General features: G+C 36.0%; 1 protein-coding gene across 7 annotated transcripts in view; it reads left to right on the forward strand.

Annotated features, from left to right (window-relative positions):
• ATP8B4 (ATPase phospholipid transporting 8B4 (putative)) overlaps positions 1-19,752 on the forward strand; it is a 197,608-nt gene that overhangs the window by 77,315 nt on the left and 100,541 nt on the right. For all 7 annotated transcript variants that reach the window (XM_074327762.1, XM_074327761.1, XM_074327760.1 and 4 more), the window contains 3 exons: positions 6,235-6,307; positions 10,862-10,932; positions 15,136-15,218. In XM_074327762.1, the coding sequence (XP_074183863.1) occupies positions 6,235-6,307; positions 10,862-10,932; positions 15,136-15,218 (227 nt within the window). The remainder of the gene's footprint in view (positions 1-6,234; positions 6,308-10,861; positions 10,933-15,135; positions 15,219-19,752) is intronic.

Genomic DNA, 19,752 nt, shown 5'->3' on the forward strand with positions numbered 1-19,752 from the left:
AGTGTGCACTATTGCTGTGATCAAATCGCTTTAGTTCCTTAGGATCCATTCTTTTTCTAAATAGGCAATACATAAGTATCATAGAAAATAAAGCAAAAGATAACAATAAATATAGATTTATTAAGAACATGGGATTTGTAGACTCAGGTTCCAGTCCCAGCTCTGCCATTTACATGTGACCTTAGAAGAGTTTTCTTCTATTTTCCCTCCTCAGTTGGCCTTTAAAATATCTATATATAATGCCAAAAATTCATGCACTGAATATAATTGAAACTGTACAAAACAGTATATACTGAAACAAAATCTCTCTTCCGTCCCACTTCACTTCCTTCCTCTTGTGGCAACCACTGAACAGTTTCTTGTGTATCTTTCAAAAACTTTTCTATGCATGTAGAAACAGAGATGTGTGTAGGTGTATCTTTGCTTCAAAACACCATTAGAATTTTACCAAGCATATGCTGTGCTCTGCATGTGCATGTTTCAACCTAATACTGTAACTTAGAGAATATTGCATATCAGGACATATAGACCTATCTTATTTTTTTTTAGTGGCTACATTGTATTCCACTGAGTAGATGAGCCATGACTGAATAGTTTTACCACGATACATCTGTCTAATCTTTATTGGTGGGCATTGATGGTTTGTAATAGAGTGCTATTACCAATAATACTGCAATAAACATTCTGTATGTCCATCTTCGAGCACCTGTGTGATCAGTTCTTTAAAGCAGAATATCTCCATCAAAGTGTAGGCATTTAAACTTTTGATAGAGGTTGCAAAATACACCAAATATCTCAATTTCTCCATCTTAGTTTTCTAGTCTATAAAATGGGAGTGATAGCCTATGACTGTCCTATAGGATTGTTGTAAGGATTAAATGAGATAAAACACATGAATAGCGTTGTCAGGTATAGCAAATTAAAATATAGGATGTACAGTTAAATTTGAAATTCATATAAACAGTGATAATTTTTTAGTATAAGTATGTCCCAAATAGTGCATGGGATATACTTATACTAAAATTTGTTTGTTGTTTATCTAAAATTTAGATTTCATTGGGTGTCACTTATTTTATGTGGCAATCCTATACACGAGGGGATCAGCACAGTTCCTGGAATACAGTGAGCACTAAATAAATGTTGGTTGCTATAATTCTTATAATTATTTTATATTTATTAATTAATTTATCATTCATTCAACAAATATTTATTGCATGCCTACTATGAGCTAGGCATTATTCTAGGTCCTGAGATTACAATGGTGAATAAAACAATGTTTGTATGAGCAGAAGAATACTTTTGTTATGTTATAGACCTGACACAGACTTGAGATTAAAGAGGAAACCACACTCATTGTATGTGAATTGATTGATTGATCAGGGGAGGTCAGTGATATTGACCTACTTATTATCTTCTCTTTCTAATACCCCAGCAGGTCTATTGTAGCTTTTGAGGAAATCCTCTTTTCAGGAATCTATGTTGCTAATGGAAAATCAGGAGCATTAGAGTATAGAAAGGATGGCAGGAGCCTTGAGGAGCCCATTGCAAACTCCCCTTCCATCCCTTAAAACTTCAGCAATGGGCTTGGTGTTTTGCTCAAGGTAAATCCTTGATTTCTAGCCTCTGAGCCAATAGTTCAGTGACAGGGAGCCTGGTACGTGCTATCTCACTCTCAGACTTGCATGTTCTCAAGAAGTTTCTCAGCAAAGCCTAGCATCTCTTACGATGCGACGCCTCATCAGGAAGAAGCAGATTCAGACCAATTTATCAACAATTATTAGACACAGTTGCTATGTCTTACCACCTTTTCTCAGAGCTCAGATATTCTGATGTTTTGAGAGTAGATATTATACAGGCATACGTCATTTCATTGTGCTTTGCTTTATTGCGCTCCACAGATGTTGCATTTTTTCACAAATGGAAGGTAAGACCTGCTACCAGCAAAAAGAATACAACTCGTTTTACTGTGATATTCTCTTTCTTGTGATGGTCTGGAACCAAACTCACAATATCTCCGAGGTATGCCCATAGTTAATGAGTGTATTTAAAAAATTTTTTCCTCTCAGTAATTCTAGTCGCTATTCCATGGCAGTTAAACTCCATATGTTTTATGGTGCCTTTGGAATTTACATTTTATGAGTTCTTTTCTTGAATTTTGGCTTTGTATTTAGAGATTGGCTTTTGAGTTAACTAAGGTAAAAACTATCTTATTACCCCTTATTCTAGTTTTGAAAAACCTGGCTCAAAGAAGCATTAACTAGATTATGTCCGTTTCAAAACCTGAAATGAAATAAGCATATTTTAAAGTCTTTGAAGTTCTTGATTCAGTGCAATTAAGTGAATTAACTTGCTTTCAGAATAGTCATTTATCGCAGGAATCTCCACTAGAGCAGAAGGGCTTTCCCAGAAAAAGGTAAAAGCGAAGTTTGTTTGTGCCAAGTCTTTGTAGCTAAGTGTCATTGTTACAGCCCAGGAGGCCGTCCTGTGTCTCCCTCACAGAGCGATGATGCAAACTTGCTTTAAACACTCGCCGAGCCCTGAGAACAGCTGCACCACACATGGAGGGCCAGGGAGTGCCTGTTTTCATTGTTTCAGGATGATGACTAAATGCAATTACTATACAGACTAAAATCTTAGAAGAAGTCTAGAAATATTCTGAAGATGAGCTTTAAAGTAAATTTTCCTGTCTGCCTCTGCAGTCCTGCTGGTGTGTCTTTTATGTGTCATCAGTGGCAATAGTAGTGGACAGGACAAGCAATATGGTGGAATTTAAAATATAGATGATTTAAATCTATTTAAATCTAAGACCTGCATTTATTTACAGGTCTTTGTTAGTTTATATTTGTTCAGGAAGTTTGGCTACTTCTTAGCTATGACCCTTTGTGTTCTTTGAAATACTTCTCTGAAGTTCTTGTTAAGTGCAGTTATAATTGCCTGGTAAGATAGAAGAGGAACTGACATTTAAAAAAAAAATCTCTGCTCCGGTTGTATTATACACATTGATTATTCTATAGGTATATATTCAAATAAGGGTATTAACCAAGGTATCACACACCCTTATAGTTTACCAATATCTCCAGGCCCTATTTCTTCAAAACTAATCACACCTGTAGAGTGTTACTTCCTCCTCTCTACAATAATTTATTTTGTACTCCTTCCTTTTACTCTTCATTCAGTTTTGGGTAACTTCTTCAAGTCATATGATGGCTTTCTATCGTCGTCTTACTTCATAGTGGTTATGTTCTCTACTTGGTAGGATGCACCACAAATACAACAGATGTGTCTGTGTGTTCATTGTGTAGCTTATTGATGAAGTAGTTAAATAGTGCTATGGTCAGGGTCAACATCTAAGGGATATATTCCTTGCTGTTTCTTGCCAGATTGTTAATTAGTTTTGAATAATATTTCTTTTGAGGACATTTCTCCAATGGTTGTATACCTTCACAAGCTATATTTTGTTTCAAGCTCAGAAAAAATTTGTGTCAGCCTGTATTTTTGGTTGGTAAAAGTTCTCCATGGCCCGTAGTCCACACAAGTGATATAGCATCCCATGGAATTTGTATGTACCATGTTTCCCCGAAAATAAGACCGGGTCTTATATTAAGTTGTGCTCCAAAAGATGCATTAGGGCTTATGTTCAGGGGATGTCATCCTGAAAACTCTACTAGGGCTTACTTTCTGGTTAGGTCTTATTTTCAGGGAAACACGGTACACATATTGGAAAGTTTTCAAAGATCTCAAATATAGTTTGTTAATCATAAGACTTTGGAGGCAAAATATGTGGAGAACTTATTTTTAAGGGAGAGTTTTCCATTACGACAGGTGGAAAGGAGTATAGGTGACCAAGAGTAGAGCTGGTGTTGGAAGATGTCTGGAATAACAAAAGGGCCTTTTGAGAAGAGAAGCTTGGAGAGACTGCTAGGAATATGTTCTGGGAAGAGAGCAAGCAGATGGCAAGAGAGAAAAAGAAAGAGGGTTAGAGTGAGATAAAGCAAGGGAGCCCGTGCTCATATATGGTTATAGGTATTTTCTGCTTTCTTGGCCTATTGAATAATATGAGCAGATTAATGGTCAGATCTTAACAAAGCATGGTCAAATGAATTATTTGAGTATTTTTCTGCTTTTGGAAATATTAAATAAGTTAGGAATTAGAGGTTAAAATACATGTAGGGGTACAGGTGGCTAGGAGGGGAATGGGCATGAGGATTTGGTACAAGGAAAGGTATTTTGCTTGGCTCATCACTCCTCTCTATGGTTCTGGTAGGACTTCATGTTTGCCATATCAGGTTGTTCCTATCAGGGATTCTTTGCATGCTCTGGGGTTTTGCAAATTTTTTCTTGAAGAGATGTTTTTCTAGTATTATATTTTCCCAAGTGTAGCAGTTAATTCAAGTAATTCCCATGGAAACCATCACACCTTTAAAAACACCTTTCCAAATGCTTTGGTTTTACAGGGCGAGATAGGATACGGAACTGGAGAAAAAGAAGTTAAAGAGAATTTAAGTAGGAAAATTCAGGTTTTTGTTTGTTCCCCCAAAGACTTGTTATTATCACTTTTCTGTGCAAACGTAACTGTCAAGGGTGCATTTTGAAATGTGTAAGAGCTCCTGTGTTCCCTTTTTCCCGTGGTTGATTTTCAATTTGGATGGAGGAGGTAGGATGCGGTCCTTCCTGGAGCTTACAGTGTACAGGTAGGAGGAAGAAGAGTTTGGAAATGAAACTTAATATCATCTCAGCTTCTTCTTGAAAGAGATGCACTTCAGGGCAATTCAGTAGCAGTGAAATTTCCATAAATAAAGACATGGTCTCCATCTCAGTCCCTTCACATCAGCTTTTATCTGAGATACTGTCCCCTGAGAAATGTCGCTAGCACTCCAAAGGAGGTACCCCAGAGGAAACAAACCAGCACATAATCCATACCTGTAAACATAAATAAAATGAGATTTAGAAGGCTTCCTAGGTTCTCCTGTTGTCGTTGAACTAGATAAAGTGCAGAAAAGTATGGCTTTGGAAAAATTATTGAGTTCTGGCTAGAGATGAAAATGCTGCAGTTGAAAACTTTCCAGAACAACATGTACTTGGACCCATATTAAAGAAAAATTTTTTGAGTGTTTAAGCCAAATGACCCAGCAGGGTTGATAGTGTGAGGCATATTTCACAGTTGTATAAATATTTAAAACTGTTTTCAAGCCTATAAAACAAGTAAATTAGGTTGTTTTTTAAAACTCCATAATGAAATTAACCTGCCCACCTTAACTTGTTGGGGAATCGGCCCTGCTCATCTGGTTTTCTCTCCTAAAAGGGAATCACTGAAAAAGATGTGTGATGCAGGCTTCCCACTCGGAAAACAAAGCTGGTTTAGAGAATAGCAGAAGGGATGATTAACATCACGTTATACTGCCACAGGTGGTCTGTTTTCAGATGGCCTGCCTTCCTAACTTGCCACTAGGGCCCCAACCAACTAGATACAATAAGCTTTTCATCATAAACCCCTTTATGAAGGGTAGACTCAGAACTCCACTGTATACATGAATGTCAAAGAAAGCAGCACAGCTTCTTGGCAGTGTCCTTCTTGATTCTGAGCTGCTGGACCCAGCCATTAGAATGCCACTAAATCCGTCCTGAGCCATAGGGCTCTGGAGGATTTGTAGTTGGTCATTTTCATTACATCTTCCAAGGCTTCTTTTATCACTCCTTGTTGTTCTTGCCCTTTCCAAAATTTATTCTTTTCCTCTTCATTGCATTTTAGCTATTGCCCCGAACCACTCTCCCTTGCCTCTGCCCGCTTCCTCACTTCTTGCCTTCAGTTAAACAGACTTTTGACATAATGGCAAAGTTGTTTCTACATTTATTAATAATAGAGTTTGCAAAGAACGTCAATGAGTGGATTTAATGTTCTGGCTGAGGAAACGCAAGCAAGAGATAATAGCTGCTATGTAAAGCTGACACCATGGAGTGGTGGAAAGATCACAGCTAAGAGTCAGCCATCTTGAGTTTAGCCCCAAGGATGCTATTAATGTGCTGGGTACCCTTGGGCAAATCACTTGAGTTCTCTGGGTCTTAGTTCCCACATCACTTAGGTAAAAGATTTTGTTATGTAAGGGCCTTTGAATTTAGCATTCTAGAAAAGTGTTATCTGCTTCTTTTGTCTTATTAATATGATGGTCCATTGTGAATACATTCCCTTGATTCTTCTCTGTTCCTGAAAAAAAATAATTTTGTTTTTTTTCTTAGACTGCAGAATGAAAAATGGATGAATGTCAAAGTGGGAGACATCGTTAAACTAGAAAATAACCAATTTGTTGCTGTGAGTACTTAATATTGTTTAAAGAATTTATCAGACTAAAATAGCACATGTACTGCAATATTTACATTTGAAAATTTAGTAAATCTATACTGGTTCAGAGTAATTAAGGAGGGAATACCAGGATTTATTTGTAAAATATATAAAATGTTTTAATTAAATGTCTCAATTATAAAATGTTTTAAAAGATATATTGATTAATTACTTTCAATAATGTGGTAACTCAGATAAGACTGAGTGATTATCACCTTGTCTATCTCCTTTGGGATTTTATTTAAATTAATAGATACAAAAGATTTTCCAAAGTTTGATGCAAATAAGAGCTTTTGAAATGCTCCAGAGTACTTTAGAAACAGTTTGTTCCCATGTAATTGGAATACTATCCCTCAATAATGGAATTAATTCTGTTAATTTGCAGGATATTTGAAGAAAAGATAAGCTAGAGAAGGAGAAAACTTATGCTCCTTTCTGAATAATTGCAATCAGAAAATTTCTATTGATTGTTTTGAAATAATAAAATGCTGTTTATGAGATTTTGTTTTGTATATAAAATGAAAGGGCTAGAAAGATTAATTTGACCTAAACTCTAGTCCTGACAAGGACAGGCTTTGGCTCTCTCTTGATACATCAGGGTATCTCATCTAGTTTTTATCAGCATCTTTCTTGGACATCTTTGTAGAGAGGGCATTTTGTGCTCTAATTTCCCTCTTCATTATTTTCAGTTTTATCGCTTCAAGTCAGAGTTACTTGTTGTATTATAATTTCTGTAAATAAATCCTCCTTTAAAAAAAAACATGTGAGAAGTAGAAAGTCGGGAACTTTCAGAGAAAGGTTTTTTTAAACATTTGTCTGAACTGTATCGAAGTGAGAGCTTCTTGCTGAATTATAGAGGTGGAGCACACTACTTTCTACATGGAAAAAAGTAAATGGCCAGTGTTTATAAACAATTACTAATTTGTGGGGGTGAAATATATGGGCAGGGATTTTTTTTAACCAAAAAAAGGGCATATCCATGAGTAGATGATTATGATGGCCATTATTATTTTCCTCCATTCCTGCTCTTCTTTTTCACTATTTTTTACTTTACTTTCTCAAATAAATTTAATTATAAAAAAACAAAAATAATGCTATATCTAGTACATATTAGTACTCAACTTGTGTTTTTGGGATGTGAAATTTAAATTTTAAATAAAAATATTACTTATAATCTTACACATTTTTAAGACTTTATTCTGATTTTTCTCCATATCAACATATTTCCCTCTAAGTCTATTCATATTGCGTGAGCTATTTTGGATTTGTATTTTTGGACTACAGAAAAGTAAGATAATATTATAGATGATAAAGAAGATAAAGGACTCCAAGTGTAAGAATAGCTTACAAAAATAAAAGGCCATCCAAATAAGGTGTTCCAACAAATTCTACAAATGCATCTTCCCTTGAGGTTATGGAGCCACTATCGTGATATTCTTTCAGTATTGTAATTTTGGTTTGTGAACACCAAGAAAGCAAATCAAAACAAAGCAAAATGCTTTCTGTTTTTCGTAGTTGTAGTCCAGTGATTTTGCAGTCAACCAGAGGAAAGAGTATATATTTGGGGATCAGAGTTCTGAATTCTAGTTCCAGCTCTGCCCTTTAAGCTCTGTGTGGCCATGAGTGTGGTGTTAAGTCTCTTGGAGCCTTGGGTTTCTTAATTAGCTGTGAGGAAGCTCTCACCATGACTTTGTAAAGCTTATGGACTTTACATGAATTAATTTAGCTCATCTCATGCTTGTGGGGCCAGAGATGACCTTTCCAGGTTTCTTGTTCATGCAAAGGGTCCGGTATTGCCCCCACACAGGGTGGCTGAAAAAATAGTGACACAATTATGCAAAAGTGTTTTGTAAACCCTTAAAGAATTGTAAGGCTTTTAGGTATTATCATTGCTTGAGGTTTTCCTTCATTTATTCTTTAATTCAACAAACATTAATGATGTGTAAGAAACCTGTCAGGGCCATGTCGTTGGCTCTGAGGAATGAAAGAAGTTCAGTGGATTCTTTTCAATTTTCCTCTGATTGGAGTATTTGTTTCAGATATCCATAAGGCAGATGCTTGGGCTTTTTTTGTTGCTGTGGAAGGTGGAGGAAAAGGCACTGTTTTGGGAAACACTGCTTCATTCTTGGGAGACATAGTTGAGTCTCTCCTGGCAGGGCATGGGAAAAGACACCAATAACTGAGAGAAGAAAGTACAAATGGAGGTCTAAAGAAAATGGTTCTGGTTGGAATTAATGATGTCTGCCTGGCCCACCTGTGAGTTCCAAAAATCTTGCTTTCCCTTCCCTAAGGAATGAATAGGTTTGTGTTATCAAGGCTCTTCCTCATCTATAGAGGAAGAGTCACAGAACCTGTTGAGGCAGAAGTTTTTTTCTGACATCACAATGTAACTGAAGCATACCCACTCTAGAGGGAATATGTGAAGAGTATATGCCATTCTTGAGCCAAAATGACCCATCTTCGCTTTAAATGGAAAAAATATTTTTGAAAATTCACCTTGGTCTTATTTCTCATATTTAAATTTCAATGAATATGATAGCAATAGTGCTTCATGCTCTTTGGGTCGATGCCTCTCCTTCCTTGAGCTTCAAAGGATCATTTTAAACAAAATCCAAAATCCTCTCATTGTAATCATCTGTAACTGAAAATAGGTATGAAGTATAAAGATGCCTATTTGTACCCAGAGTTTCTTTTCTTCTAAAACTCGGTTTTATCACAATTTAGACAAAACATGCATACACACATACAGACCCTCTATTTTTGACTTGGAAATTTAAAAGCTTGAGACACTGAACGGAGTGGATTGATTTTAAATTTAGGTTTCAGAATTTAAGAATGGTGCAATTCTAATATTTTAAAAAACAAAGGTAAGAAAATTTCACAGATTTGGAATGCCAATTGTACATTCAGATATAGGCAGAAAATTGTTGGGCTAATGTGTCAAAATATATTGCTAAAATTTTAGTCAATTCTTTTTAGACATTCAAATCTTCAGAATTTCATAAAAACCCTTATTTTATTTATTATTCTTTATTTTTTATTAAAGTATAGTTGACGTACAATATTATATGAGTTTCAGGTGTATAACATAGTGATTCTATATTTATATACCTTGTAATGTGATCACCACAATATGTCTAGTAAGCATCTGTCACTGAAAAAAGTTATTAAGATATTATTGATTATAGTCCCTGTGCTATACATTATATCCCTGTGACATTTATTTTATAACTAGAAGTTTGTACTTCTTTTCCCCTTTCAGTTTTTTCACCCATCTCTTCATTCCCCTCCTGTCTGGCACCATCAGTTTGTTCTCTGTATCTATGAGTCTGTTTTTGTTTTGTTTTGTTTATTCATTTTGTTTTATATTCCAATCCACGTATAAGTGAAATCATATGGTATTTGTCTTTCTCTGTCTGACTTATTTCACTTAGCATAATACTCTGTAGGTCCATCCATATTGTCACAAATGGTGAGATTTCATTCTTTTTTTATTGCTGAATAGTATTCCATTGTGTGTGTATGAGTGTGTGTGTGTGTGTGTGTGTGTGTGTGTGTGTATCACATCTTCTTTATCCATTTATCTATTGATGAATCAGCAATTCTACTTCTGGGCATTTATCCAAAGAAAACAAAAACACTGAACACTAATTCAAAAAGATATATGTACCCCTATACAAATAATATTGTAGCATTATTTACAATAACCAGATGTGGAAGCAAAACCCTTATTTTAAAATAAAATTTGAAATTTGAAATAAAATGACAGCTTCCCAATATAGAAAGCTACCAGAATTCTAAAACTGAATTGTGATAGGTCATTTCCAATGCTCAAATGGACAGCTACATAAAATGACTTATCTCTGTGAGAGACCAACTACTCAGTCTCTCAATGTTTTTTCACTGTCTTTTACCACATTTCCTATTCTCTCTTGCCCTCTTGCTCAGTCCCTGCTTTATTTTCTCTTTTCCTTACACATCACCTTTTTCTTTTTTCTAAACTATATGTTTTGTTTTTCTTTTATCCTTTTTCTCTTTTAAAAATTTCCTTGTCTGTCTTATTTTTTTCTATTGTTTTCAAGTTCCTCCGACTTCACATCTGTCTTTCCCCATCTTCTTTGCCTGCCCCCTGCTCTTAGCTGATAATACAAAGGAATTAAAATATGTGCATATTAAATATTTCCATTTGTCTTATTTATTTGGGAAAGTTTTATATTTTCTATTAGTAATTATCAAAGCAAGAAAATAGAATTTTATATATTTCTTGCAAAAATAAATTTATTTTTATGACATCCACTGCCCTAACTTATACTTTGATTGTCAAGTGTGAGCAGAACAGGAGCAGGTAAGTAGAGGAAGGATTTGGTCCAGGGTATATGACAGAGAGGTGGAATAGGATTTTACCTCTTTCACTTTTTCCCTAAGGTTCTCCTGGATCATTACTAGTGGAGGGGTGATACAACATAGAAAGCTTCTAACCAATCTTCCCTTATAAATATTCTTTATCCTGATATTTTAAAATAGGCTGATCTGCTTCTCCTATCAAGCAGTGAGCCACATGGCCTGTGTTATATTGAAACTGCTGAGCTCGATGGGTAAGTTATTAACGTTAGGATAATTAATGAGTTTGGTTTTAAATTTATTTAAGAGTAATACCTTTAGAAATAAGATTAAAATATAAACTTTGGTCTTCATTTTATTTTCTTGACAGAAGTAGGAGTCTAAATTGCAAGGCCAATTTGCTAATTACTTTGCAGATCTTTTGAAAACTCTTATCTTTTCTCTTAAATATATTTTCTTTCAGAAACAGTGAGCCAAACACGTGTATGTGAATAATTCTACACAGAGACTCGTCACTGAAATTCTTTAGAAGGGTTCTTTCTGGATTTGTTCATTTTTAATTTCAAGTGATTCTCTAAGAAAAGTGAAAGGAGTAGTGATCAAGATCTACTGAGGAAAGAAGGACCAATGTTACTTTAAAAGGCAGCCTTTTGGAACTGGGTCAAATGAAGACATAGAAAGAGAAGAGAAATGGAGTGTGATGCAGTTTTGACATTGATGTTAATTTAGAATTTAGTTCATAGTGTGGTTCTGTTTCAGTGGAGTCAATTTGTCAGGCATAAAAATATTTATTGAATGCTTACATTTTAAAGATACCATAACTGTTTTTTAGATGAAATTTATCATTTATTCCTGAAGTAGGTACTAAATAAGCCCCATTGTACAGTAAGAAAACCAACTCTTAGAAAGAGTAAGTGATTTGTCCCAAACTTCTATAGAGTGAAGCCAGGACTCAACTTGGCAGCCTGACAAAAGAACTCATCATTTAACCACTGCCTCCCAAATTGTTGTCATATTGAGCCATTCAAATATTCTGGCCTCTGTAATCCTATCCCTGGCTTGGGCAGAAGCTACAATTGTGCTGAGAGGAAAATTTATAGCAATAAATGCATACACTTGAAAAGAGAAGAAGTCTCATTAAAAATCTAATCTCCCATCTCAAGAACCTAGAAAATAGCAAAATAAATCCAAAGCTAGCAGAAGGAAGGACATGAAAAGGAGCAGAAAACAATGAACTTGAAAACAGAAAAACAATAGAGTCAATCAATGAAACAAAGAGCTGGTTCTTTGAAAACATCAATAAAATTGACAAGCCTTTAGGAAGACTGAAAAAGAAAAAAAGAGAAGACACAAATTAACAAAATAATGAATGAAACAGGATATTACGACAGAGCCTGTAGACATCAGAAGGATAAGGAAATACTACAAACAACGCTATACACATAAATTTAGCAACATGGATGAAATGGACCACTTCATTGAAAAACAAACTATCACAACTCATCCAATATGAAACAGATAATTTGAATAGCCCTGTAATTTTTAAACAAATTGAATTCAAATGTAAAACATAAAACTATAAAGTTTTTAGAGAAAAACATAGGAGAAAATCTTCAAGATCTTTGACAACTCAAATAGTTCTTAGACTTCACACAAAATTCATGACCCATAAAAGAAAAATTTGATAAACTGGACTTTATAGAATTAAAAGGTTTTGCTGAACAAAAGACCTTATTAAGAGGATGAAAAGCGATAGACTTGGAGAAAATATTTGCAAACCATCTATCTGACAAAGGACTTGTATCTTGAATGTAAGAAAAATGCTCTAAACTCAACAGTAAAAACAAACAAACAAACAAACAATTCAATTAGAAACTTGACAAATGATATAAAGGAACATTTCACCAGAGATGACATGCAGATGGCAAATAAGCACACGAAAAAAAATTCAACATCATTAGCCATTAAGGAAATTAAAATTAAAACCACAATAAGGTAATCACCACATATCTATCAGAATGGTTCAAATGAAAAAATAGTAACAACTCCAAATGATGGCAAGGATGTAGAGAAACAGGATCACTCACACATTGCTGAAGGGGAATGTAAAATGTTACAATCACTCTGGAAAACAGTTTTGCAGTTTATTAAAAAACTAAATATGCAACTACCATACAACCCAGCAATTTCACTCCTGGGCATTTATCCCAGAGAAATTAAGACTTGTGTTTACATAAAAACTTGTACACAAATGTTTATGGCAGCTTCATTTGTAGCATCCCAAAGCTAGAACCAACTTAACATACTCTTCAACAGGTGAATGGTTGAATGAACTGTGGTATATCCATATTATGGAATACTACTGAGCAATAAAAAGGAATGAACTATTGATATATGCAACAACCTGAATGAATCTTCAGAGTCTTACGCTGAGTAAAAAAAGCCAATCCCAAAAGTTACGTACTATAATAGTCCATTTTTATAATCTTCTTGAAATGGCAAAATTATAGAAATGGACAACAGGTTAGTGGTTGCCAGGAGTTAAAGATGGGTTAGAGGAGCCAAAGAAATGGGTGTGGCTACAGAGGACAACCTGAGGAATCCTTGTGGTGATGGAAATGCTCTGTATTTTGACTGATTCAATGTCAGTATCCTTATTGTGATATTGTGATATCGTTTTTGGTATATTTTACCATTGGGGAAACAATGAAGGCTATACAGGATGTTTCTGTATTATTTCTTATGCTGAAAATCATTCTGAAATTTATCAAGATACTTAGGCAGGTTAAAGTCTTAAGAATATGGCGTGACACTGAAGGTATTAATCAGGAGTCTTGAAAAATATACATTTTATTTTTATCATAGGCCTATGTGTGATTATTTTCCCTCTTTGATTTCTATATCTGAAGGTGGAAGTGAGATATTAGAGAGAGTCCTGAGGAAGTAACTTAAAATGATAAAAAAAACTTTAATGTGACATGATATATTGAGTAGGATTAAGGAATGAGACTGTGTGGCCTAGTTTGTGTGACGGTTTCTAGTATTTGAAAAGTGGTTTAAATGAATGCACACGTTAGTCCTTTAACCTCAACACCACTATCTCACTCTGGTCCATCAAGCCCAGCTCAATTTCTGCCTTAATTATGAAGTTCTTGGCTATCTCATTCCCTACTCATCTCTACCTCCTACGAATTAATAGATTTTGATCACTGATACTACTTTTATACAAAGTAACTTCAATTATACATCCAACTTAGTGTTTCCCACAGAAAGCTGTTTCATCAATGAGCATTCCTATGGGGTTCATACTGTCTTAACATCATTGTGAAACTCTTCTATGGGAAGTTTAGGTTAAATGCTCTCTCAGGTATCTATCTGCTTCTTGGTTCTCCAAATTTCATAATTTCATGGTTTGGCATTTACTTCCAGAAGGTGATATTTGCTTTTTTACCTACTACCATGTTTCCCCGAAAATATGACCTTACCGGAAAATAAGCCCTAGCATGATTTTTTAGGGTAACATCCCCTGAACATCAGCCCTAATGAGTCTTTTGGAGCAGAAGTTAATGTAAGACCCGGTCTTATTTTCGGGGAAACACGGTACTTGTTTCCCTCAAGAGGACAATAACTCTTGTGGGGCAGCATTGAGTATCATGGGTGACTATGGTATGTATTCAATCAATATTTCTTGACTGAATGAACCCACTAATAAACATTTCCATAAAATACAGAACTTTGACAGATGATCTTAAGCTATAGTAGAAGAGAATAGGTTGAATTCAGTGAGAAAACTGGCATGGCAAGCTCTTAAACACAAGATGTGAGTGGTGGTCATAGAACTTTCATTGCTGGTCATTTCATGAATACCAGAGAGCAGCCATCTGTAGGATGTATGTATGGTCCTGCCTGGAAGAAGATGACCAGCTCACTGTGACCCACTGAGTTCCTGTTTGGTTGTTTGATTCTAGACTTATGGAATGCTTGGCTTGATTTTCCAAGAAAAAGAAAACTGTGTGCCTTTTCCTTTTTAAATTTCACCTACTGTGAAACTAGCCATGACCATCTTTTGCAAGTAAACTCCTACGTAGATAGTAGACTCTGGAGTGATACTGGCCTCCTTTATTTGTCAACTGTGTTTCCGTCCGTAATGTGTTTTGTAACTCATGCATGATGTCTGAGTAGATTCGAATGAAGCCATATTTATTATGTCCTCTGTTCTTTCATATAGCAAAACAGATTGCTGTGTTGTTACACAGATATGCTGTGGGTGGAATGCCGATTTTTAGGACCCTGCAAAGCCCTGTCCTCATTGTAAGAGATGTGACTAAAACTCAAAGGGCGTTTCTTGACTCTCTTGTGTTGGATTTTGTATGTGCTTCACCAACCTGATTGTTCTGTGTCAGATCCTGTTGGGCTGTTCCATATGAAAATTCACATCATGTCTATTAATTTCACAGGGAAACGAACCTTAAAGTCCGCCATGCATTATCAGTTACCTCAGAGCTTGGAGCAGATATTAGCAGACTTGCAGAATTTGATGGTAAGTGTTTAAAACAGACAAACAAACAAAACCCTCAAAATCAAAAAGCTTTTATAACAAAAAAAGTAACAAACTTATTATCTGAAAACCAATTTTTGTTTTTCTTGTTCTTTTTCATTTGGTGGAAGGACATAAAATTCTCCAGGCATCAAAGCCTGTAATCACTTCTCACACTAAAGATTAAAAATGATTACCAAGGGGAGAATGACTTTATTAGTTCATCGTTCATTTCATTCTTGTTTCCTCTTCTCTACCTCTTGTTCCCTTTCATCCCACAATACCCTTCACTTGCCTGACCTCGGCCTCCCTGGAGCCCTGTGAAGACTTGCTGAGGATGAATATCAGCCACACATTTCAAGCTCTAGGTCTAGCCATCCATTCATTCTCTAGCTCTATAATAAATAACAAACACTAGACTGCAAACTTCGTGAAGACAGTAATCTTGCCTTATGTATTTCTATATCATGCATAGTACCTTATGTCTTAAAGACAGCTGGTGTTCAGGAAGAATATTCTGATTTATTACTCAGTTGGTCAGCTGTTGTCCTTTTAGATCATGGTTTTGTTATCAACATCTTCACACCATTCAACCCAGTCCGCTCCTCCTCAGCATGGTCTCCTCTGCCTGTTATGTTCCAGCTGTTTTGCTCTTTTCTGTTAAAGCTGTCATAGAGAACAAAATCCTTTAAGAGCTGAAGGAAAGAGCCATTAATGGTAGGACTATAGGCACCACGACAAGCTGTAGGAGAATCTTTACGGCCTTCCTGCCACCCCTCAATGGACTCTTGCTTTACACACTTGTATGCTAGGCCCTGAATATCATTATTTCCATACAGATTGATTTTATTTATTAATGAATCTTGATTAGTTTGAGACTACCTTCCAAAATATTTTCCTTAGAGTCCACTAAAAGAAAATGTGGACAAGGGTCTTAGCATGATCCTATGAGTTAAACACAGGCAAATTTACATTATAAAGTTTCACACGACAAAGGCACAGCTTAGAGCTTATATTGTCTGTGCTTTGCATTTACTTGTAAATTCCATCTGGATTCTGTTAGTATTTTAATCTTTGTTAAAAAAAGTTCTGGGGGCAGCCGATGGCTCAGTTGGTTGGAGCACGATCTCTCAACGACCGGGCTGCCAGTTCAGTTCCCACGTGGGATGGTGACCTGTACCCCTGCAACTGAAGGTTGAGGACAGTGGCTGGACTTGGAGCTGGGCTGCGCCCTCCATGGCGGGGTTGGGGGCTGGCAGCTTGGAGCTGATGGGTCCTGGAGAGGCGCACTGTTCTCCCATATCCCCCCCCACCAAAATGTTTTTCTTTAAATATATAGAAAAAACAAAAATAGCTCTGTTATAAAAAATGTTTACAGAAAACAAATATTCCTCTAATTTGAGATTTAAGTTGGGGAACAGCCAGGAAACTTTGAATGGCTCAACAAATATTTTGATTAGATTAGAACAAATTATAAATTTTCTACTAATTTTTTCAATGAAATTTTATTGTTATATGAATTCAAAAAAAGTAAGTTGTGTTTGTGAATTAAAATACTTGCTTAAAATACCTCGTAGGATATTTATGGAGTCCTAAAATGGCAACCTAAATATAATTTACCATTCCTCATTTCTTTCTTGCCAGAACTGTACGTTTATACCTCCATGAATCTATGAGGAGGTAAAAATTGATGATTTTTAGTTTTCTTTTTCCTCAAAAAGCAGAAGACGAAGGATATAATTACCCAGTTCACTTTCTTTCGTAGGTATTAATGAAGATAGCCCATACTATGATTCAATTACAGAAAATCCTCAAATCTTAGTGGAATAAAAAAGTAAAAGTTTATTTCTTGTTCATGTCACATTCTGATGCAGGTTGGGTGGCATTCTCTATCTTGTAGCCATGGTGCCTAGACTAGTGGCCTCTAAGGTCAGCATATCAGAGTAAGGATGAGATGAAAGAGGCAAACTAACTTTTAACTGCTTTTTCCTCTCACATTTCATTGGCAAGCATGAGTCACATGGGTCTGACCGAGGGACCCTGGGAAATAACAAGTATGGGTATTTGTTGAGTGCTAACTGTCTTTGCTACCCTCCAAGAACTCTGACCATAGGTCAATGCCAAGATAGTGGATAAAGGTCCAGCCTGGATTAAGTGGATTTCTTACATGGAACCCCAGTAATGGGGCCAAGATTCCTCCTTCTCAGCATGAGTTTTTGTCTCTCAATTGCCCCTACTTGGCTCCACTTTTTCTTTCTCTCATAGCACTTACCACCATCTGACATGCTCTATAGCTTGCTTATTTTCTAAGTTTATTATTTATTGTCCATCTCTACTGCTGCTGTGTAAGCTGCACAGTGATCTTTGTTTTGCAATTGAGATATACCTAGTTCCTAGAACAGTGCCTAGCACATAGTAGGTGCTCAATAAGTACTTGCTGAATGCATGAATATATGGTCCCAAGTGTCAGAGAACAGGGGACAGGATCACCATCAGTTCCCAGAAAGGCATAGGAGAGCAAAGGAAGGGCCTAAGATAAAGGGATTGAGAATAGCCTATGAAATGATGGGGTGAGGAGAAAGCTTCCTGATGGGGCCTTGTAGGACAGGGCTAGAGAGGTGGGTCCCCTTCTTCAAGAGAGCGGGTGGCTGGGAGAGGGATCATCTGCTGTGGTGGTTTTATAAGGCCTTTACTTCAAAATCCTTTCTCCAAACATAATTTAATGCAAGAAACCCAATTTAAACCAATACAAGTGGTGTTATGCAGGCTGAAGCAAAAACCACTTTCTCATCTGAAATAATTTCTTTTTTACAGATGGGATATCCTGAAAGGTTAAAGGACTTATTTGTATATGAATAGAGTCTCTTTTAGTACTTCATAAAATTTGTTTTTCAAGTGGAGTAATAATTATTTATTAGATGTGGTCTGAATTTGCTTCACACAGCATAGGTAACTCACCAAATCTCTAATGTATCATTGTTTTCAAATAAAGGCAACACACACCTATCTGTTCTATAACTGGTTATTTTTCAGAGAACATATAATGCCAAATGCATGAGGCTGATACGCTTCAGGGTTAAGAACCAGGTTTCTGTTAAATATACTCTTTCATTCTTAAATCTTGGGTAGAATTTCAATCTACCTTAAAATTGTTCAAGACAACATGATGTTTTATGGGTTTAGCCTATTAGAATGTGATTTTATTTTGTTTCCAAAGAAGCATCTGAAGAATGAATAGAGGCATTAAGGGGAAATAAATTAGATATAATATACAAATTGGATTTCCCCTGTTAGCAGCCAAATTTAAAGACCTGAGGGTGACACAAGATGTGGTATGAAAAGTTTTTGAAAGAGTTGGGCACTTAACAAACCCCAAATCCTTCCCACAATTACTGTTGCTCTCTTATAGCCTTCAACTCCCTCCCACCCTTTTTTTTCTTTCCAAGTCCTAGTTTACATGTTTTAATTTCGATCTCTCTCTGCCTCTCTGACACACACGTTCACATACTGTACACTACGTACACACATTTCTCTAACTACCCCATTTTACAAGTTCTTTTCTCCTTCCTCCTTTTTTCCATTTTTTTTACTATTCTCCTTTTCATTTTCCTCTTTCACTCTTATTTTCTCTACCTGCATTGTCTCTTTTTCTGTTTATCTTTTCTGTTTGTCATCGCTCCATATTCATTTATTAAGTCTATTTATTAGGCACATACTAAGCACAAGATGCAATATGAAGTATGTAGAATTATAAACTATCTCCACATGTATTTTCAAGTTTCTTTTGGTACTTTTACTCCCCCATTCTTTTCCTCGTTCCTCTTTTTTTTGTCTCCTCTACTCACCATTGCCATAATAGATTATCAATAGATTTCAGGGTTTCCTTTGGTGACTAGAAAAAGACTCCCTGAGTTGTGGGAATCAAAACCAGATATTGCATTCTTTTGTTTAAATTAAAAATATGATATCAGCATTGTGTACATTTGGAAATGGCCTGCCCAGCTATGGCAAGTTCATGTAGATGAGACACACATGTGAGGCGTGCCTGTCTGGGCTAAGTATATCTTTAGCTTGTGACTTCTGGGCAAATCTGAGTATGGCATTATTTTTGTTTCTAGTTACTGTGTGGTTTTTCTCCAGAGACTTGCCAAAATGCTTTCTCTGGCACCAAATTACAGTATTCTGTTCTTGTATCATACGTGCGTATCTTCCAAGTGTCTGAAGACTTGAGTGTCCCACTCCTATCCACAGAGAAATCCCCACTGAAAACTCCAAACTGGGGACACCAGGGTCAAAACTGAGATGGGAAGGGCCTCAGGGTATCTCTCATAGGTATCCCTGCCTCCCCAGTTTTACTTCTAAACCAAAGGACAGTATCTTGCTGGTGGCCTCCATTGGCATGGCATGATCTTTCATTCATTCTTTTCTTTCATTCATTTACTCGGCCACCTGTTGGTTCACTTAGTAAACGTATCATTTTGAAAAGATTTTTATTAAAATATAGCTAATATACAGTATTATGTTAGTTTTGGGTGTA

The sequence above is a fragment of the Rhinolophus sinicus genome, linkage group LG03, assembly GCF_036562045.2.
Source record: "Rhinolophus sinicus isolate RSC01 linkage group LG03, ASM3656204v1, whole genome shotgun sequence".
NCBI classification, from domain to species: domain Eukaryota; kingdom Metazoa; phylum Chordata; class Mammalia; order Chiroptera; family Rhinolophidae; genus Rhinolophus; species Rhinolophus sinicus.